At 38.3% G+C, this 23530-nt stretch overlaps 1 protein-coding gene across 1 annotated transcript; it reads right to left on the bottom strand.

Moving 5' to 3' along the window:
- Nucleotides 1–6403: 6403 nt before the first annotated feature.
- On the bottom strand, nucleotides 6404–8212 carry opn1lw1 (opsin 1 (cone pigments), long-wave-sensitive, 1). Its single transcript, XM_078247818.1, has 6 exons — nucleotides 8110–8212; nucleotides 7473–7769; nucleotides 7180–7348; nucleotides 6930–7095; nucleotides 6601–6840; nucleotides 6404–6502 (listed from the first exon to the last, which is right to left on the bottom strand). Exons 1-6 carry the CDS (start codon nucleotides 8210–8212, stop codon nucleotides 6404–6406), a joined length of 1074 nt encoding a protein of 357 aa, XP_078103944.1.
- Between the last annotated feature and the right edge of the window lie 15318 nt (nucleotides 8213–23530).

Here is a 23530-nt window from a genome sequence, read left to right on the forward strand (position 1 = left end):
ACATCTCAGTGCAAATTCCAAAATTGTTCGTCTATTTATTTCCACGGTTCAACACACGAGACGACTGAACAGCCAGGTGTTGTTATCACTACGTGTACATTATAAGACCAGAACATAGTTTTGCTGTGCAATGGCTTTATTCATTTCTGCCAGTTAGTGCATTTTCCCTGTGTATAAGTTAAAGACTACATGCATTATTGTGTTTGACACTGAGGCTATCTGAGACGGTGGTCTGGTTCAAATGAATTACGTTTTATTTCATTATGAAATTGAGAATGACACTCAGACTAAATCATTTAGTCTATTTCTTTGTATTGCAAAATTGAAATGAATCAATCAATAATATGTTGAAATTAATTAAACGGAATTCATTTCTGTAAAAAAAAAATCTCTCTCTCTGTTGTGTGCGTGTGTCAAGATAATAGCCTAGGCCTACCGTGCGCATATACTGCGCAAAAGCGAAACTCGCGCCTAGGCTATTTAATTGTATAGCCTTGTTAGGCTATGTGCGGGGTTTTGAGAGACCCCCTTGAAGACAAAAAGATAATTCGAGCACTGTATGGTATGGTAGTTCTTTATTAAAACCAAATTGCATGAAGCAGATATTTGTTGAAGTTACATATTGCAAGCCTTTATTATCAATTATTATTGGTCCACTTCTGTATCAGCACTGAACATATGAGCTGGATGATACAGGCCCAGCAGCGAGAAGGATTACCCTGCTCACCATGAACTGCAGTCCAGTAGGGCCCAAGGAGGAGGCCACACCAGGATGAGAGAAGGCAACATGGCAGCTTCTTCATCACATTCAAATGTTCAATGGCAGCTAAAGTGCAGACTTGCCACAAAAATCAAGCCCTTTTATCTAAAGACAGTGGTTTAGATGCCTTTTTAACTAACTGATGGTAGATTTACAGTAAAAGTAGTAAATAATGCCACACGTAATCATAGGATGTAGATTTCATTTAAAATGTAATTTTAAACTATTATTAGCCTACTACTATTTTAAAACAATGTCCATTTTATAACCTTGGTAGCGGATGATGGGGACCTCTGCTGGTGACTTTTTATATAGCCTAACGTTATATGTTTTTCAATGGAGTAAAATATATGGAACAGGGGAGTTTCCACATTAACCTATTCATTATTGCTACTCAACTAAATACTTTATATAAAAACAAAATAGCTAAATTTAGCCTAATGTGAAGCTAAAGGCCATCAATAATTGTTAAAGTGCCTGGTTCTTCTTGCAGTTAAGCCTACAGTTATCACACACTTTTTATTTTGACACGTTAATGTTACTTCCGGTCCAGCGCCACATTGATACGAGCCACTTTTGATCTTCAACACATAAGCCCATTAGGACATTATACAAAACAAAAACGAGACCTCTTGTTCCATCGGATTTTCAATGATTATGCACATTAGAAAAATAAGACCGTATTCTTGCTGTTGGGTTAAAACGGAAACATGAATAACAAAAAAACAACTGATGAAAAACGAGCAGTTTTCCAGTTAATTTTTAATTTGTATGAACATTGGAAAACAAAATTTGAAATTGAAATACAAGCTGTTTTTTTTGTTGCTTTTCTTGATCAAAAGGGGATGAGAGGTTTTTACAAATATGCTTTGATATTCATTTTCTATTTCATATAACAAAAAATAAAATCACTAGAAAATAGAAATGAAAAAAGGCCTGTTTTTTCATATTCAAAGACCGGATGTTGTCATTTCTAATGCAACAGCGCCAGTGTACCAGTGTTGCTTTCAGCACAGGCTAAAATGACTTTGGAACATAGACTGTTAATATTAATATTAACAGTCTATGCTTTGGAACCCTACTCTGATGATGCTTGAGCAGACTTTTATTTCAAAATGTCCCATTTATTTATTTCCCTCTCCCTGCCTCCCTCTGACTCTCCGTCTCTTAGTACCGGCATTATGTAACATGACCCCACACACTTTCAGTTCCTGTTACATTAACGTTATTGTTACAGCGGTGTCACTGCCCGATGTGAGTTGAGTGCAGATGTGAGTTGCGCATGCGTCACTTTGTGACAATGACGCTCCCCCTCCTCACTAGCCCCACACAGGTAGGGTAGACCAACCTATTTTGAATGTAAAGATAGAAATTTATGTAATATTGTAAACCTCTTAAGTGTCTCTTAAATTGGTAACAAATAAGAAACGTATTTCAATAACTGATATATACTCAAAATTATTTAATTAAGAACTCCTGCTGTCAATAGCATTAATGAAGTTAGCAAATTTGTCTTTCTTTATTTATTTATCTTTTTTGTTTAAATTATTATTTTCATACTTACCTTCATATTATATTATTTGCACTTATTTATGTATAGTTTTATGTTTATGGACTGTGATGACTGAATATTTGTAAATTGAATCCTAAATAAAAAAATTTAAAAAGGTAGGCTAGTCCAGATTTCATGCAGATCGGTTTTGCTGTTAGCCACAGAATAATGAGATATACATTACATAGCAGTAATTTATTTTTTAGCATAAGGCATCACATCTTCACGGCATGATCCCTGATATCAGTTCTACATTAGAGGCTGAAGTAGCCTGCAAGAACCTGCTAACGGCAGACTTCTGTAATGTCAGTACAATAAAAATGAACCTACATAACGAAGTTTGGTCACTGCTGGCTACAAGTTAGCTATCAAACACAACAAAGGCTGTCACTTGAATGGCGTTTTGAGCTAACGTTAGCAATCAAACAATCATAGATAGCTAAAACGTTAGCCGGATCCGGATCCCTTGGCGTTATGCCGTAAACCTTTTAAATCTGAGCATGCGCAACTCACAACTACACTCGACTCACATCGGGCAGTGACAGCACTAAGGTCTGATCCCAGCAAATATTCTGTTGCTGCCGTTGAGTTTGCTGATGTGGCGGAGAGTCACAGGCGGTTCTGGATCAGATCATGGGGATCAGACCTCCGGTGCTGGGTCTAATATTAGCTGCTGCCGTTTTCTTCAAGTAGCAGCTAGCTAGCAGCTAGCCATAGATTGTTACCCGGGTCCCCGGTGCTGACTGATTCTGGTCCGTGTGCGAAGCTAGTGTGACCCGCACTAGATAATGTTAGCTGGGTATGAGACAAATCTGCCGAGCTTGTGTTTTATTCACGGGTGTATTAAGGTTTTATTTCCTTTGGCAGATAGTGGTATGGTTTGATGCACTATGCCAGGCAGGCTAGCTAGTTGTTTTTAGTCTGAGTCTGTAAGATAACCAAACTTAATTTAAATATTAAAGCTGCAAGCAGCGATGGACGGGCCCTCGCGCCACTGCGTGTGTCGGGGTTATTGGCGGACGCCGCTCCTTACGACCGTGCATTTGCGCGGCACTCAGACACTACAAATCGTCACCAATGAAAAGGGATCTCCCTGCCGAGTTCAATGATACCTCACACAAGACTCTACATCATACAGTTCATTAGCTGTGAAAATGGGCGTGGCTTATAGGGGCGGGTCAAACCATCACCAATTAAAAAGGAACTCTCTTCTGAGTTCAATGATACCTCACACAAGACTCTACCTTAAACGGTTCAAATGTTATGAAAGGGGGCGTGGCTTATGCATAGGGGGGCGGGCCAAACCATCACCAATGAAGAAGGAACTCTCTGCTGAGTTCAATGACACCTCACACAAGACTCTACCTTAAACGGTTCAAATGTTATGAAAGGGGGCATGGCTTGAGTAAGTGGGCGTGGTTAAAGTATAGGGGGCGGCTCAGTATCACATGTCGACTACACATTATAAGTTTGTCATATAAGGCGCATTTCCTGTTGCGCTATGCAGGGGGCGCTATGACCAAAAGTAAATATTGGCCTGTAGATGTCCTCAGACCTGGATCCTTATCAATCACGAGAAATTTCGGGCAGATACGACAACGTACACTCAAGTTACAACAATTTCTTTGTTCATCGCTAAACACTCAAAATGGCCAGCCCACACCACGCCCACACCGTTTGACGAAACGTTTTTCTTTTAATAAGTTTTCATCTTTAAGGTGTTGAGATGGTACAGACCAAAGTTGAAGTCCCCCGGATGAAATCTCTAGGAGGACTTCGTTAAAGTATAGCACCTTGTCTTTTAGGCCTACTTCCTGTTGCCACTAGGGGGCACTATGACTTTAAGTAAATATCGGCCTTTATTTGTCCTCAGGGTTGGACTCTTATGAATCCTGAAAAGTTCCGAGCCAATTGGACAATGTACATTCAAGTTACACCCACTTCCTGTTTTGATGGCGAATAGCACAAAATGGCCACCCCGCCACGGCCACGCCCTATGACGAAAAGTGTTTCTTTTAATAACTTTTCATCTTTAAGGTCTTAAAATGGTACAGACCAAATTTGAAGTTGATCGGATGAAATCTCTAGGAGGAGTTTGTTAAAGTATGACACGTGGAAATGGCCAAAATCGCACTAATTCAATTCAAAATGGCGGACTTCGTGTTCAGTTTGGGTTTATTTATCCTGGTCCGATAACGCCTAGTTGCCCTCTTATGGGGCGGCCAGATGGCTCCTTACCCCAAGTTGTTTATCCGGAATCTGAACTGTTGGGCAAGAGGAGATGGAGACATTCCCAGGTGTTGGCAGACAGGTTCTGGACAGCATTCATCAAACATTACCTGCCTGGGCGGCAGACCAGAGGGAAGTGGAAGAATCCTTCTCCAGATGTCGAAGTCGGTATAGTAGTGATACTAATTGACCACCAGTTACCACGCTCATTATGGCCAATAGGAAAGGTGACCAAGGTCTTTCCAGGCCCTGATGGCCGAGTGAAGACTGTCGAAGTGCAGATAAAGGGCAGAGTTTACACCCGACCTATCACCCGCCTGATTGTGCTGCCGGAGATCCCAGACCAAGACGACAACCCTGATGATCCAGATGGAACATAGGCGGCCTTTCCATGGCACAAATTTGGACACAAATTTGGGGGCGGCTTTGTTGGAAGGGCCGCGCTTGTGCGCATGCGTCAGTATGAGCATTTCCAGCCATCACCTCAAGATAGATGCAGCAGCGGAGCAAGAGGGAGACAACAGTTGTGTGTGATGTGTGCGTCATTGCTGAAAAGTGAGTTGTTCAGAGTAATTCCTATATGTTTAGATTCCTTTGAGCATTGTATGTGAGATATGTTTGAGTATTGTCACGTAGTTTGCTTAGATACATGTTTAGAGCTCGTCAGTAGAATCTAGCATTTACAGAGATTACTTTCACTTTGTAAACCCTTATAGTTCATGATTAATGTTGGTATCCACTTGAACTGTAACCTGTTTTATGTCTGCCCTACGTTAGCATTTTGATGTGACATTATTATAGTTACCATCACAAAAAGATCGAGCTTTTCCCTTTGCTCTCCCCTGAGTCAGATCCAGCTTCAGTGTAGGCCTACCGTTTTGTTTAACTTTCAGTTGTAGTTAAAAAAAGTTTAGTGAAGTAATTTTTTTGCAAGAAACTCAAGATCGCCATCCATTGTGTAAACTTGCTGCTAACTTACTGTTAGCTGACGCCAGCCGGCACCGCCGCATACGTGCAATTACCATAGTTACGCATCTGGTCTTAGGCATGTGATTGGTGAGAAGCCAGGTTCAACCTGGCTTCCCTGTTTTTTTCTTTACAATGAATTGACCTCAATCAATTTCCTCAATTAGCCTCAATCTGATTGACTGAAAATGTTTTTCTCTAAGGGATGCCAGGAAAAGCTGGCCTCCTTTGAGCGTCCGTACCATTTTATTGGCCACTAGACAGAGCACAGACAGGACTGCACCACCCATGCAGGGCACAGAGGGGAGCTGTTTCGCTCTACCAGCTATAGAAGAAAATGATAATGGAATGTTTTGAGGGAAATTGCAAAATCATTAAAAGACACAACCGTAAATTTATAATTCCTACGGTTAAAAATATAAAACATATAAAATGTATTTATATATATATATATATATATATATATATATATTTTTACATGTATCAATAATGTCTACTAGAGAATTTCTAAGATGTACAATCTGGAGCTGCTCCATAACCATATCTTTCAAGACAGTAAAATGTTAGTATGGTCTCTTACTAAACAGTAACATTAGCACCAATTATAAGGGAAATGTTCAAGGTTCTAACAGTAATGAACAATCTCTGCATTGGTAGTTATTAAAAGTCACCAAAAGGAAAACTTTCACTATGGTTGATATTTTTATGTTCATCTGAAAAAAGACCAGTCGTATATAATGATTCATTTGCTTTTTATTTATTTTTTTGTTTTTGTCATTTGCAAGAAAGCTATATTTACTAAAAATAAATAATTAAACAATACATATTTACTGTACAAATCATAATTCTCTCTCGGTTCTCTGTTGTTTTCTCCAAAAGAAAGAACATCAACAGCTTTACGCAGGAGCCACGGAGGAGACCTCTGTCTTTGATGAGGATACCTCAGAGCCATCATCCACTTGTTTGCCAAACAGTTGCATGATACATGAACGGAACTGATAAGGAAAAAATAAAACAGTACGTTACAAATTTAAAGCAAACACATCCGATTCAGACAAGTTGAACAATGTGGCAATGTTACTGTTGTACCCACCTGCCGGTTCATGAAGACATATATAACTGGGTTCCAGATGGTGGCGCTTTTTGCAAAGTATGCAGGCATGGAAGCAGCCAGAGGATGGAAGGCATATCCAGGGTTAGCCGCGGCATAGCAGGCAAAAATAGTGTAAGGTCCCCAGCAGAAACAATATGCGAAAATCATGACAACGACCATTCTGGATACTTCTCTCTCAGCTTTCTGGGTTGACTCTGATTCCTTCTGCTGCATAGCAACCTGTGATCCACAAATCAACAGAGTGTGAGATAATGCCAGGCTGTGATCTACTGTATATAGAGTATAAAACTGCTGGTAAGATAACTTACTGAATGGATAGCCATAAATACTGCAAGGTAGCAAACAATGATGATGCTAAGAGGAATGAAGCAACATGTAATCATAAGAACAATCATGTAGGACTGGACTCCAGGGTCTGTACTTCCACTGAATACATCAGGTCCACAGGAAGTCTTCAGTCCATGAGGCCAGTACCTGATGCAAGAAAATGTTTAGTATACGGTTCCACTGATTAATTCCAAAATCAGTTTTTTATAAGATAAAAAAACAGCAGGTTACCTGCTCCATCCAAAGACGGGGGGAGCAGTCCAAAACGCTGCCCAAACCCAGCAGAACACTATTCCAGCTATGGCCATTTTGGCATCAAACTTGACGTTTCCAAAAGGTTTGCACACAATTATCCATCTCTCAAAGGAGATGACAGTGAGGGACCAGAGACCAGCAATGCCTGTGTAAAAAATAAGGATACTAAGTAAAGGTCTTTAACTTTTAGTCTGATAACATATGCAACACCAAGAAAACTCTCTTTCCAAACACCTTCCAATCAAAGAGAAAGAACAGCGATCACTTACCACAACATGCGACAGTGTAGCCCTCAAAGACGCACATTGGGTGTCCCAGAATGAAGTAACCAAAGAACTGGTTGCATACACTGATGGTACTGGCAAGAATTGTCTCTAATATATCAGCAAATGCAAGATTTACCAAGATCCAGTTCAGAGGGTGACGGAGTTTCTTGAACTTTGCCGTGGCCACCAAGACGAGACCGTTGGTGAAGAGTGATGCGACAACCACTATGAGCATCCACAGTGTTGCAACGTGGTAACACCATTGTGGAGCAATGTGGTAATTTGGACCCTCAAAGGGACCTGAAAGAAAAAAGCAATCTTATATTTAGTCACACAATTTAGAATCACGTGGTGGCCCACATTGTCTTATTTTGTAAGGTATTAAATGCAATATATTTTAGAGACAGCACATATGTATACTGTCAGTTGTTAGTACTGTTGTTTTACGTACTGTTGAAAGTCTTTTAATCACATACTATGTCACTCCATAAACAAAAATTTTAAATAATAACCAAATACAATAATTGTAAGTTTATAAAATTCAGCCATAGTGACATAGTTGCTTTAAAAGTCAACAAAATATGATGGCAATTTGCTCGGGTCAATGAATTATTAAAAAAGTAAACTGATAATAGTATACCTGGGGTATTATTGCTGTTTGTGTAAGCAAAGCCACCACTCCGTGTTGTATCTTCATTGTACCGCCTGGCAGCAAATGCCTGTTTTCCCCACTCTTCTGCCATTCTGATCGTAGAAGGAGGACCTTAGCAGTTGACCTTTCTTGTCACTTGCAACCTCTTTGGGTGACTGGTGTCCCACATCTGACTTTAGCTTTTATACCTGTGCTTCAGAGACCTCTGACAGGATTAGGTGGTTAGGTTAGCAGAGGTGTCCTGCTTAGTCCTGCTTAAGACACAAAATGGCCAAATAATCTTGTTACAAATGGATTTCCGTCCACTCCATTAAAATGGGAATTAGCTATATTTACTAAAAATAAATAATTAAACAATAGATATTTATTGTACAAATCGTAATTAGATAGATAGATAGATAGATAGATAGATAGATAGATAGATAGATAGATAGATAGATAGATAGATAGATATACAGACAGACAGAATTTTGAGCCATCATTTCCCTTCATTGATATCCGATATAGCCAATATTGTCTACTTCTTACTATTTCTAACTATAGTAGTGTAATATTAAGTAACACTGACTATGTGTATCAAATGATGACTTAAGCTTCAAAGCATTTTTTTCTTGTACTTTGGATGGAGAGGAATAATTCCACATTGGGACACTTAATATCATGAGATACATCCATTGCATGATATTAAATTATTTTGGGAAGTTACGTAAGACAAACACCACAGAACTGTGCAATTCAACTTCTTTTTTTAAATGTATCTACATAACAAATCTTGAGCTCAAACTTGACTTTTTGATTTTTGACCTCTATTTTGAAGTTTTTGTATTGTCTCCAAAAAGTGAGAAGTCACGCCAAGGCAAAAGGCAGTAACTTTTTTAACCTTTATTTATCCAGGTAAGTCGATTGAGAACAATTTCTCATTTGCAACAACGACCTGTGTACAACCACAGTCTGATCTGCTGGCCACTGAGCAGCTCCACTGGAGCGGTTGGGGGCCTTGCTCAAGGACACTTCAGTGGTGGTAATGAGGGAGGGACAAGCGCTTCTCTTTCACTTCCACATTATCAATATTTGGTTGCTGCTCACCATTTAAAGAAATCATTATTGTAACACCTGTATAAAATCTAGTGATGACATATATTTTTGTTTTACAATTACTTATAGCCATTTACTTATTGCTATCCTATTCCCTAACTCGAGCGTTCCAAAACAAAGTCAAAGAGCGATAACTGGTGTTACGGTGTTCTGCCTTGGTTTCTCCTGGGCTTTTCAATGTTACTGTTTATATATCATTAACTAATTTTCAACCAAAAACAAAGGCCTTTTGCCTTTGCAGGGCAGTATAGCTGGGGACCATGGGCATATGAGGTCTGCCAAGTCTTAAAGCAGCTTAGTTAGACAAGTGTTAATCCACGTAAAGCGGCAATCACAGTTCTTGCATGTGAGGAAAGTAAGACGCTTTAATCACTCCAGAAAGAGAGGTGACAGAACATATTTTAAGACTCTCCTTTGATCCTACAACTCACGTCATAGTCGTCATGTTAAGGGAAAAAGAGGATAGGGTATCATAACATGATTTCTGAGGAACGACTTTTAAAGAACACTTTTGAAAGGATGGCGCCAAACAACATGATATGCATGCACAGCTTGTTAGTATTGACTTTTTATCCTGGAGGCAGGATACAGGGGCAGGATAAGCCAACAGCAAGGCCGTTATAAAATTTTACGTTTTATGCTAGTTAGCTAGCTTTGTTTTAGCCTACAACAAATTAATATATTAATGTAAAAACCACTTCTTGCAATGTATTGCATAAAAAAACTATCATATTACATACCTGTCTATGGAGGAAGAGGGCATGCTTTGTGCAGCTAATTAGTCACTTTCGATACACAATGAATGAGTGCAAATTTTTCCACCAGGGACCACAGACCCAGCCTGGCTCCGCCCTCCTACATACTTCCGCTCAATTGTCATTTTCCTTCAGTACTACGTCTGGGTTTGCGGTATAGTCTTGGGTTTTCTCCGACCAAATTTTAACAGGTCCAATCAGCGAACAGAGAGAGTGGCTGAGAACGATGACGTTGAGGTTCGGTAACCTTCGACGAGTTCCGTAATGGCGGCGGAGAAAGATGTGGTCCGTTGTGGCAACGCTGCAGAATATCCAGACGTTAAAGCCCAAGAAAGAACAATCTTTGCTGAGTTTTGTTGGTGACCATGATGTTGTGGCCTTCCTCCCCACGGGGTTCGGGAAAAGTTAGATTTTCCAGCTCGCTCCGTTAGTGGTGAAGGAGTTAGCTAAGGCTAGCGATGCTAAGCCGATAGTTGTTGTCGTCTCCCCTCTTGTTAGCCTGGTCCTACCATAGACAGTTAAATAAATGGACCCTGTTGCTCTGTACAGAGAACAGTGAAGTATATTAGAAGCACTTTTCCGGTGAGGGCTGAGCGTTACTGTGCAGCTGCAAACTGAGCTTGAAGACGTAGATATGATGTGAGCAACCTGTCTGAAAGTTGTAAGTCTTCTGGTAGCTGTGCCAAGAGAAATCTCAATCATTCCGAATCTTGCAGAGACGGAGAGCGTAGGTATATGTAAGGAGATAACATAGGCACAGGCTAATTATTGCTAACTAAAATGCTAGTTAACATTATTAATTAAACTTAAACAGCTAATGTAAGTCAAAACTGCCTGCGAGCTTCTTCTGTACTATACAGTAATTCCTCTACTATGCGACAGTAAGTCACGTGGTTATGACACAATCGTTATCCTATTTTTACAAAAACGTCTGCTATGGAGACATAACGTGAGATACAAGGTAATGGAGCCTTTTATACATTGTCATGTTTCTTTAGAAATAAACAATGGACAAATAGAGTCTTTAAACGCTTCAGATGTAAAGTTATTTGCTGTCAAAGTGACGTCAAAATGAATGGCAGTCAATGGAATGCTAACGGCGGGTGAGTGCTTGTTAGCATCAAAATGGCGCCATAGGAGGTACGCGTTGTGGAGAGAGGCTTACCCCCTTGGGTCCTACCAGACAGTATGTAGGAGGGCGGAGCCAGGCTACCAGATTGGCTCTGGGCAGATCCAATAGTTTTAAACTTTAACAGAGTACCTGCCTTCAAGGAAGTTAACACTTGTCAATGGAGAGTGGCCAGACTCTCTGTACAAATGAAATGTACGTCTGGTAGGACCAGGCTACCACAGACCCACTTTTTGTCTCATTTTCTGTGACTAATGCAGAATGAAAGCACAATGGAATCAACAAGCCAACCAGCGGCTGGCAAGTTAGCTAGCTTGCTAACTCCGCTATGCCCCCACGCCACACGAGTCGCAGAAAACGAGCCCAACAAAGTTATTGTTACTCATCTGACGATAGCAATATGCTTTAATACACTGTGACAAGGGTTAGGGTCAGTGTGTGCAAGTTATTAAATTTGACTCATTTTGCAGCTGGCTCTCTGTTTCTCGTAACATTACTACTCCACTGCTCGTTCGGCTGTTACTGCAAAACCTCACCTCCACTACTAAGTTTATACAGAAGACACATAAAAACAGCCACTGCTCTAACCACGTTGATTTTAATTGGAACATCCTTTCGGTCCATTTTATTTCTATGTTAGAGGTTTCTTTTACTTGCTTCCAAAACAAATGCATGAACTAACCAGATCAAGATCTTTACAACACGAGCCAGGGGTGCTCATGGAAACACTACTCCTTTTTTCCACAGGGGCCGCCAAAATCAACTCAAAATGGAGGTTCCTGCTTCAATTGTGGATCTTTTATCTACTGTATTTCTATTCACTTTATCATTCATTATTAAGGTTGTTTTAAAACAGATATGCCCTTCATTGCCTGGTCAAGAGCCTCTGTACCAAGTAACCATAGCTATTGATAAAATTGACACTATATCAATGTGTCTTGCAGAAGGCATTGTAGAGTAGCAGCTGTTGATCAGTTTCTCCCCTCTAAGTGTTGAACCTCTAATCAGATCTGCTTTGAACTAGGTGAAGATTTCTCATGTCCCAGTATACCAAATCAGATTATACGGACAGCTCAGGTTCTTTCACAAAACAGATTAACATAGAGTAATTACCTTTGGCATTTCACACGCAGCACTTTAATCTCTCCAGCAATAGTACATCCCAGAGCATAGGTTAACTAACCCTGTATTGGTTTATTTTAATCTGTTAATTCTGTTTTTTTTAATTCTCCTTCTTGCTCAAATACCAGGCTCGCAGATTTGATAAGAACTCCATGTCGGACAAGGACTGCACATCAAGAAGAGGATGGATCCTGAAACTAAAGAAATCTTTTTTCCTTTATTTCCAAATACGTCTTAAATAATATTAGTACATAACAGAATTTCTATTATTGTTTATAAAGTAGCTAATACTGATAACTAATGTCTTGGGGGAGAGTGTTTTGCTTTCTTTATCTTGATATATATTTCCATGAATGCTGTGATGTTTCGATGGGTAGGTCTGGAATTCCGCTAGTTCTGAACTATTCGTGGTTGGTAAAAGTTCACTACTAGCAGAACTCAGATTTGCTCCCAAGTACCGGCGGGAATCTCCATGACCACCTGAAATGACCTAGTGTGAAAGTCTGGTTTATGCACTCGCTGTATGATAGCAGGTGGTCTGCATGTGTATTAAATTATTACACTGGTGTAAAGTGAACCGAGTCCACCTTTGCTACTCATCGTGTTCACTTCACATCAGGTAATAATCCTATTCTAAGATTTGTGTGCAAATGTTGTTGAGGGATCTTGTAACGACCAGAAGACTCTTGTTTTCCCTTTGCATTTCCCTGCAGCGGATGACCCATGATGGCCTAAACCCAGAGGCATTGGTTTAATTTGACTGATTGATTTTCATCTTTTCTCAGCAGCATGACAGGCAGACCACAGATGTAACCACAGATGTTTGGTTGTAATATTCATATTTTTCACCTGTAAAACTACAAATAATAGCACAGAATCATGTTTTCAACACTGATATATTCATATATATTGTATGCCTTGTATTTAGATCTGTATGCCATTTACATGATGAACATACAGATAACACTTTACAATACTGAGGAAGGTGTTTCTGTGACAGGTGCGTCGGAGGGAGACGAGTAGGTCAAGAATGGCAAAGAAACTCCCACGCACTGTCTAACTTACAAAGACAAATTTAATAGCTGGCAATAGTTTTGTACTTTGCCTGATGAATGGTCTAGTACTGAAACATTGGCAGCTATTACATTTATTTTTGCAAGTTAGACAGTGTGCAGGAGTTTCTTTGTAATTTTTCCCCAAGTACATCACCAATCTCAGAAGCCCAACTATCTGATGATCTAAACCCAGAGTGTTTGCCCACATTATCAGTAATTGTTTCTCCAGGACAGACATAAACTGTCATCTGTTTTTATTGATTCTCTGTTAGACTGCAGGATGTATATACGCATGTGAATCCTTATACAACAAACACAGTACTTTTCTAACTCATTTACAGGGATTTCTAATATACTATAAGCATTTGCTTGCAAATGTTAATTAAGTAACAATTATTGGTCACCTAATTTAGACATTTCTTGTAAGAAAAACAAGAATTTAGGACAGAATACGAGACTAAAAGAATATACATGTTTCACATCTGGAATGAAAAGCCTGGTAATAACAAATAATTCATCACATTTATTTGTTTCTCCATTTTCCTAAAACATGTTTACTTGCTGTTAACTCTTTATCATTAGAATTCCATTTGTCATAATATTTGTCTGTTCAGTGTTATTTACAATATGTTATTCATCAAGATGAGCCGTGAACAAAGTAGGTCAAATTCTTGAGACTTTAGTGACAGATTGACTTGCCGTTCCTAATCATCGGCTCTACTAATCCCCAGCATCCTCCTTAAATCGTCCACAAACATAGTCCACAATAGTTGTTTCAACACTGATACGTTTATATTTATTGCATGACTTGTATTTATATCTGTATGCCCTTTCCATGATGAACGTACAGACAGCCGTTGGTTACAATACTGAGGAAGGTGTTTCTGTTACAGGTATTTAATTGCTTAATTAGAATTGTATCAGTATTACTTGCAGAGATTATTGGGTAATTCTATTTAGCTAACCCTTTTTACCTGTTACCTCTGCAAGGCAAAGCATGTAAGTCTCTGCTTGGTGTAGTAGTACTAGTAAACCACATACCTGCAACATTGTGGGCAACAGGTAAGAAAGACTGACAGAGTGGATTTAATCAGAGTCTGGCAGAATGTTTCCATTAGATGGAAAACCATGAGTCAAAAATATGTATAATAATATTATATAATATATTATTATTATTAGTTGTACTATAAAAAAAAAAACTACACACCTTGACAGTATCTTCAAGTTATATAGTTTTACAGACATGATGCCTACTGTGAACGAGGCATTGTGATCTGTAGGCTGAATGTTGACTCATCATCTTTTACACCACAGTGACATCTGACGTGTTGTATTTGTGTGCATTTTATTTTAATTATTTGATTGATAATGCAGAAGAAAATAGTGCATTTTCTTTCAGATTTGAAAGACCTACTGGACAATGGCAATTATGCCAGATGGACAGATTGGGTTTAAATGGGAGAGTGAAGTAGATGCACACCCGCCTAATAGAATTATTCTTTAATCATGTATTACCTTAGATAAGAATCTGGTACACGTTCCTATACTGCATGTTTTTTTTCCTGCATGCAGTGTTTGTATGGTGCAACCAACAGTGAGTTCATGATCTCATCACTTAGCTCCATAAAACATAACATAACATAACATTTTGTGGACTATACTTTTTCCCAAAGTACATCAAAGTACTTAGTAGTTTTTTCAACACTGATAAGTTTATATTTATTGCATGACTTGTATTTATATCTGTATGCCCTTTCCATGATGACCATACAGTTCATTACAGGTATTTAATTGCTTAATTATAATTTTCTCAGTATTACTCGCAGAGATTATTGGGTAATTCTACTTAGCTAACCCTGTGTGTGTGTGTGTGTGTGTGTGTGTGTGTGTGTGTGTGTGTGTGTGTGTGTGTGTGTGTGTGTGTGTGTGTGTGTGTGTGTGTGTGTGTGTGTGTGGTGCCAAGTTACCTCTGCAAGGTCAAGCATGTAAGTCTCTCTGTAAAAACTGCAAAGAAACTCCCACACACTGTCTAACTTGCAAAGACAAATGTAATAGCTGCCAATATTTTTGTTCTTTGCCTGAAGGCCTAGTACCGAAACATTGGCAGCTATTAAATTTATTTTTGCAAGTTAGACAGTGTGCAGGAGTTTCTTTGCAATTTTTCTCCAAGTACAGCCCACAAATCTCAGAAGCCCAACTATCTGATGATCTAAACCCAGAGTGTTTGTCAGTAATTGTTTCTCAAGCACAGACATAAACTGTAAAATTGTAGGTCATCTGTTTTTATTGATTTTCTGTTAGACTGCAGGTTCCATATATGCATGTGAATCCTTATACAACAAACACAGTACTACTTTTCAAAGTCATTCACAAAGATTTTAAATATACTATAAGCATTTGCATTAATTAAGTAACAACTACTAGTGACCTAAGTTAGATATTTCTCGTAAGAAAGGACAAAATACAAGACTAAAAGAATATATGTATGTTTCTTATGTAGCTATCTGGAATAAAAAGCCTGGTAATAACACAATCGTTTCCTCAATGGCATTTATTTGTTTCTCCATTTAAAAAAAAAAGACTTGCATATAACTCTCTATAACTCTTTATCTGTAAGAAATATATAATTCCATTTGTCATAATATTTGTTTGTTCAGTGTTATTTACAATATGTTATTCATCAAGACGAGCCATGAACAAAGTAGGTCAAATTCTTGAGACTTTAGTGACAGATTGTCTCCTAATCATCGCCTCTACTGTATAGTTTTATATGTCTCATTCCTGAGCGAGTAATTGTATGTTTTGAGCACAGTGAACTATATTTTGCAAGCACATTACATTACATTTTGAACAGAAATTAACACTCGCAAAAAAAACATTGTTTGAGCAAACAAAAACCTATTCCGTGCTAAATAAATGTATTTGCATGTTTGCTATTATTATCCATATTAATATGTAATAATAACCCCTCTCACGCAGATTACTCATGTGCCCTCTCAAAAACTCTTTCTCTGCGCTCTGGTCATGTCTCCCTCGCTCTCAACCTCTTTACTCTGTGCGTGCTCAACTCTTGACACACTCGCTCAAATTTTCATAGCGTTACAAGTGTGCCACAAAACCAACCAATCGGAGAATTAAAGGTCAATTCTGATTGGCTGTTTGTCTCCAATTAGATTGCAAGTAGCAGGAAACACAAATCTAGGAGGAACAGTCTTTTTCAGTCAACACCTGTTGGTCAGCATACTGGTACAGCATGTACTGACTACAGTGGGGCTGTTCGACTAACATTACTGGATTAAAACACATTTTGGCCAGTATTTTGTATTATTGACTCATATCACAGAAATGTCTTAATATTTGTGTGTATCATAATGCCGTCGTTTTGCTTGACTCATATCTCCTTGTGTGACTAACGTTAGTTTGACTCATCCTTCACAAGCAAGAGTCTGGCAGTGTGTTTCCATTAGACGGATGACAATGAGTCAAATATATATATATATAAACAAGCCCTGAGCACACGATCAATAGAGTACCATACCAGGACCCCATGTGAAGGCTGGGTAAAGATGCCCCTGCAACAGTCCAGCACATAACAGTGAAGTATAGATGTAGGCAGGAATGACATACATGGAACGCCATAACCAAGTGGCTGGCATAGTGTACAGAAACATCTGTGCCCAGTATGGTCTGGAAGCCCCAAGGCCAAAGTCAATGTGGGAGGCGCTTCAAAGGTAGCTGAGAATGACCAAGTTAAGATCCTGTGGGACTTCCAGATCCAGACTAATAAAATGGTAATGTGTGGAGGGCCCAAAAAGATGCTAGAATGAATAGCTGTGGACGTGGGGGCCAATAAAGAATGCCGTTCTACAGGGCCCAGAATTTTGTGCTACACCCCTGGTGGTAATATAATGTAGTATAATAAATAATAAATAATAACTACCCTTTTAAACTTAGTAGAATTTATGTAATTTGTTAAACTCCTTACCACCAAGAGTAGCTGTAAATGCTTCAATCTTGCACCCTATTGGACCAAGGCAAAGCAGTAGAAGCAAGCAGATGAAATACCCCACAGAGGCGACAATAAGGTATGACTCAGCCAAAGTTACCAGGATGTAGTTCAGATGTGACCGGCAGGGACAGACTGGCCATCAAGAGGTTCGGGAGATTTCCTGAATGGCCGGTCTATCACGGGTGGTGTTAGCCAGGACTAGTCAGGATTACTTCACCGGCTGTGTCTCGATTCTTTTGCAAGTAACTAACTTAAGTACTCTATATAATTTAATGTGAGTACACAAATGTTGAAATGACTGAACATGCCCATCCCTACAAGTAGCCATGATAAATTAGCGTAAAGCTCAATGTTTACCAGTTCAGGAGGAAATAAGCCAACTCTGTGTCCTTTTGGGCTCTAAGCTGTCTCCGTTTTTTTTAAATGCATCTCCAATATTTACCAGTGTTTTACCGGTAAATATTACCAGTTTACCACCAACTGCCAAGTTTATTTTAGGTTTTTAGGTTACTGTAATCAAGTTGTTTGGTTGCTGCTATAATGGCTGCAGCATGTTGTTTTTGCGTGTTTGCGTTTCATGTCTGACAACTTGGGTGTCAAAATGGGCAGTTGACAACAACACACAGGCCGAAACAAAAACAGACATTATACAAATACTGGCTTTAGCAATGTTATCAGAGAAGATAGTATTTCAACTTATCATGTTTCCTTAATATCTGATAATATATTGTGGTCATTTTTTTATTCAATACAGTAAATATATTACATATTGTTCCTTTAAACCCAAACCACAAACCACCTCAGTAGCTAACAGTATTAGACTGACTGACTTCTAACAGAGGTTTGTCTTTAAGCTTTGGTTTACAGACTACACATACTTATACTTGTGTATATACACACGCATTACACACTGCCATAATAGCCATTGAGTAAATATAGAGATAAGTATTTAAGTACAGCTGGCAAGGATCATCTTATTACAATGGAGGACAGAACATGACTTAAAGTGCTCATATTATGCTTTTTGGCTTTTTCCCTTTCCTTTATTGTGTTATATATCTTTTTGTGCACATTATAGGTTTACAAAGTGAAAAAGCCCAAAGTCCACCCCAAAGGGACTTACCATCTCCAACAGAAAACACTGTTCACAAACTGCTCCAAACAGCTCTGTTGTAGTCCAGCCTTTACTTTACTTTTACTACTGGCTTGCCTAGCTGCTAGCATGTCACGCCCTCGTACTCTGCAACTGACTAGCTAGCAGTACTTACTGCACATGTGCAACTCCCAACAAAGATGGTACAGAAGTGTGATGCCTCACTCTGTAGCTAAAACAGAGAGCTCAACACACAGGGTGAAAAGAGGAGCTGCAGCAATGTGCAGTACAACAAATATATGGTGTTTTTTGAAAATCAAACCATGTAAACCTATTCTGGTACAACCTCTAAATACAATTATGAACCTGAAAATTTGCATAATATGAGCACTTTAACTCTCAATAAATGCATAAATAAATGTTTAAATAAATACAGGAAAAAATAAATAAATACAGGAATAAATAAATGTAGGAATAAATAAATAATTAAATTAATAAATCCATGCTGAAATAAATGAATACATGTGTAAATGAATGTATTAATTAATAAATAAAAGAATAAATAAATGCTGAAATAAATCATGAATAAATGTATAAATAAAAGAATAAATAAATGCTTTAAATATATTTTTACATTTTTGTGGACCTTTATTTATTTATTTCTGTATTTCTACGTCCATATGCTAATGAGGTAGGAGGTCCTAACCTTTTAGTTTAGTTTAAAGCAAACATTATTGGTCAAATCAGAGAGCCAGACAAAAGCAAATGATCCACGATCCCTAGCTAATCTTCCTCCCTGTGTGATACCATAGACTGTATAATATTAATGAACAAAGTATCTGGTTCAGCGAAGTGCTGCAAATGCACAAGTGCCTTAAACCTGCATTCTATCTGAATTCCTGCAGGGGGAGACACGTGCGGTTGCAAAAGGAGGTCGGTTTCTGTAGAAGTTTATGAGAAAGTGACCCACTTCTCACTTGATTTATCACCTCAGTAAACATTTTCCCAATGAGTTTATGGTCTCAATCGCTAGTTTTAAGTCTTTTGATGATGTTAATTTTTTGAATTATGATTGATTTTAAAATCGGCGATAAAGCAGGGCGTGTTTTAGGGCGTGCCTATGATGTGATTGCCAGTGAAAGTGTGTAATGTAACGTAGAGCGTAAGGGCCCCTCCCTCACTCCTCCCTCTCTTCTAAAATCGTCACATCCACAACCAGGATGGTTGCGCCCGTAACGGCAAACTCGACGACTCATAGCAGATCTCCACGTCACACATGCTCTGTCCATTCATATTATACAGTCTATGTGTGATACAGATGTATGAAAACCAGCTGTCAATACAATATATATATATATATATATATATATATATATATATATATATATATATATATATATATATATATACATATATATATATATACAATACAATGGCTAGAATGGCAGATTTCTCTGTAGCACTATCACTCAGAGTAGACTTTCACACATGGCACTGCTTCACATCCACAAAGACATTTTGGATGATCTGGATATTCAGGGTCTCATGGCAGAGTTTATCAGCCGAAGTCCAGAGTGCAAATCTACGTTTGGTGTACCGAAATCATCGTAAGGTAGAGACACGGTGTCTTACATCTCTGCGTCTTTTTCCTGCCGCTGTGCAGGCCCAGATGGTAGCCTACATTTAGCCTAGTATGATTGTGATTTATGTATGCCCATTATAAAGAAACCAATAGTCTGTAACTTTTTAGAATTTGTCACATATTGTCAGAAAAGAAAGATTTTGCATAGTCTGTTACTTTGTGCCACTTAGGCCTTTTCTTTGGCCGTTATTAGGTTTATGAACACTTAATCTACTTGTGATTGTTTTAAAATAAACATACATTGTCATCTAGAAAACTGATCCTGCTGTGTCAAGCTCCTTGTTTTAACAGACATTTTGATTATGCATGTATTGCTAATAATATATCATTTACATTGGTTGCACTATATAAATAACATTTTCGTTTATATGCACGCATTCACACAGATATTTAGGTAGGCCTACTTTTTTCATCGCTGGTTTTTGGAGTTAAGTTGAAGTAGGCCCTATGTTGGAATATAGTTTGTCAAGCTCACTCATGTAGCCAATCATGCTTTAAACTGAGGTTAGGACCTCCTACCTCATTAACATATGAACACAGAAATACAGAAATAAATAAATCTAGGTGGACAAAAATGTAGAAATAAATTTAAAGCATTAATTAATTAATTTATTCTTCTATGTATTCTTTTATTAATTAATACATTATTTATACAATGATTTCTGCATTTATTTATTTATTTCAGCATGGATTTATTCTTTTATTTATTTATTCATACATTTATTTTGGCATTTATTTATTTATTCATTTATTACTGCATATATCTATTCATTTATTTATTTATATCTGTAGTTATTTATTAATTCCTGTATTTATTTATATATTTATTTGTGCATTTATTTATTGAGACTTAAGTCATGTCCTGTCCTCCATTGTTAAATCCCAAATAGTCTCGCTTTGTCAGACCTTCCTCCATGCGGTGCTGCGGTCTGGCTAGTCCACACAGCATTTCGGGATGGGAGAAAAACGTGCTCTGGTTTATTGACATTTCTTTAAACCAATCACCATCGTCTTGGGCGATGCTAGGCAGAGGGAAAAGCTGCGGTGCCGCTGCAAAATAGCCTCGGGAAGGAACTTGTTTTGGTGGAACATGTGTACGTTCAAAAATTGCTTTAGTCATGCAACAGAAAACTCAGATTGGACAGATAGTCTAGCTAGCTGTCTGGATTTACCCTGTAGAGATCCCATACATAGTCCGCCTATAGGAAAAAACGGCTCTGAGGACTATGGTAAACCTTTTCTCAGCCTCTCTCTGCCAGTGCCAATATTTGTTGTTTCAATGCCAATTTTTATTTTCAATACCACAGGTTACTGTCACTGTTCTAGCTCCATAACTATGTGGCTGCATAGGGCCCCGCAGCCACTATAAGGGGCCCCAAGCTGCAAGTTGAGCCCGCTCAGCCTCAATATGTTTAGGGAGAAATGTCTTTTCACTAGCCAGCCAACCCTCCTCATGTGTTTAGTAAAGCACTTCTAAGCTTTAACATTGAATTGAGGATAAACAAAACTAAGCTGCTATGATAGGGAAGCTTTGGCTAGCGTTTGTGAAGTCAAGTTGCAGTTAGGGATGTCTGCCGTTTTTTTTTTTTTTTATACGTAGCAGTTAGTAATGGTACTAAAATGGGCATAGCCCTCTGGGGCAGAAAAAACAAGAAAACTGAGGAAGAAAAACGTTCAGAGGACAAAGTAAGGCATTTGTTCATGATGAAATTGAACTTGTGGGGTGGAGGGTTGTGGGGTGGAGGGGCGGTCAGTGTATCTTTTGGTCATTCACTTTTCCTTTCATAAACAGGTATTAAAAAACAAAAAAAATTAATGGTTGTTTGATTTTCATTTTTTATTTTTGTTTTTTTATTTTAAAATACAAAATTTGAAAATTGAAATACGAGGCATTTTTTTCCTTTTCATCGTCAAAAGGGGATGAGAAAAATTTAAAATATGCTTTGATTTTCATTTTCTATTTCATAGCCTATAACAAAAAATACCGTAAAACTCCGAACACATCTTCCTTTTTTAAGAATGACTTCAGTGCCGTTCTTTGTTCTTTTCTCAAAGAAAAGCTTAACTCCAAGTCTTCCAGAGTCGCGGCCAAAGCCGATTCAAAAGACCGCTGTTCCCAGCAGCAGCAGCAGCCATAAGCCCTGACCACCAACTCTATACACAATGCGACTGGCCCGGCCAGAGTTTGGTTTTTCCAGCTCGCAAGCCAACGGAGACTACATACATATACATTTGCTGCTGCTAGGGTGCGTCTAGATTTCTAGGCTAGACCAAGAACAGCAGGTGCATCCGTTTCAACTCCTCCATGATTCATAGGTCATATTTTCGTTTTCTGTTGATCTTGTGAAAGACTGTGATTACAGTCCACGATCACAGAAACAGAATGGTCCTGTAGTATTTTACTTTACTTTTTCTTCTAAGTAAAAACCCTTATTTATTTTCTGTCCATTTTGGGCAATGTCCCAATCTTTTCATGTTCAAGTAGCTTTCTTTGTTATAAATTTAATAAACCTGTTTGAGGAAAACCCTACATGTACATGTACTACATGCATGTATTGGCGTAGAGGAGCTTCACTGTGAAATTTTTTTATTATCATTTTCTGTAGGTTTAAATTGCTTGGGTCGACTTTCATACTTAAGTGTTACAGATCGATGCATCTCAACAGATCATCCATCTTAAAGGTTTGAATCCCCCCCCATCGTAGTTTGACAAAATACGGGACCCCAAGCAGCATCTTGCATAGGTCAACACAGAGGAAGCCCAAGGCAACGAATATCCGGCCTAAATGAGTGAAATCTGGCAGAATTTCCGTCGGCAACGGAGCAATCCCGGCAGTGGAACGTCAAGAATATAGACTACATTCCAATAAGAGCCTTGTGTTTGTGAACTGCATGCTCATCAGTGATATGCAGGGGGTCAGTTGCATGCACTTGGCCCTTAGATAACCTGAAAGTGTGAGTAATGTAATAAAAAAACTGGTGGTATTAAGTGAAAGGTATTAAGGTTATAAGCTCAACCAGAAACCAAAGAATGAAAAAACAACTATCTAAAGAAACACTTTTGCAACACAAGAGCAAATTGCAACAAATACTAATCAATACAAAGAATCTGTTGATCTACCTTAACGTACCACACCTGTTGTTAGTGTTTGCAAAGACCAATGAGAAGTAGATTTTGTAATATTTTGGTTAGAATCATATTTTTGTGGTAGATTGAAATCATTAACAGTAATAAAAAATAACTTACTGTCACCACCACATTGCATTTAATAATTTCCCTTGCATATTGCAGTAAATATGTGCCTTATAACACAATACCCATATAAGGAAACAGTCCAAACCAGTGACTGTCATTGCACACCACATACATGTATGTTTTATTGCAGATTATTTATGATTTCTTACTTGAATAGCAACATTACTATGTATATTTTTACATATGAAAAAAAACATGCCGTTATTTTTATATACAACTCACAAATCATTAGTGGCAAGTCTTGATGTTCAGT

Source organism: Sander vitreus, chromosome 4 (assembly GCF_031162955.1).
Source record: "Sander vitreus isolate 19-12246 chromosome 4, sanVit1, whole genome shotgun sequence".
Taxonomy (NCBI): domain Eukaryota; kingdom Metazoa; phylum Chordata; class Actinopteri; order Perciformes; family Percidae; genus Sander; species Sander vitreus.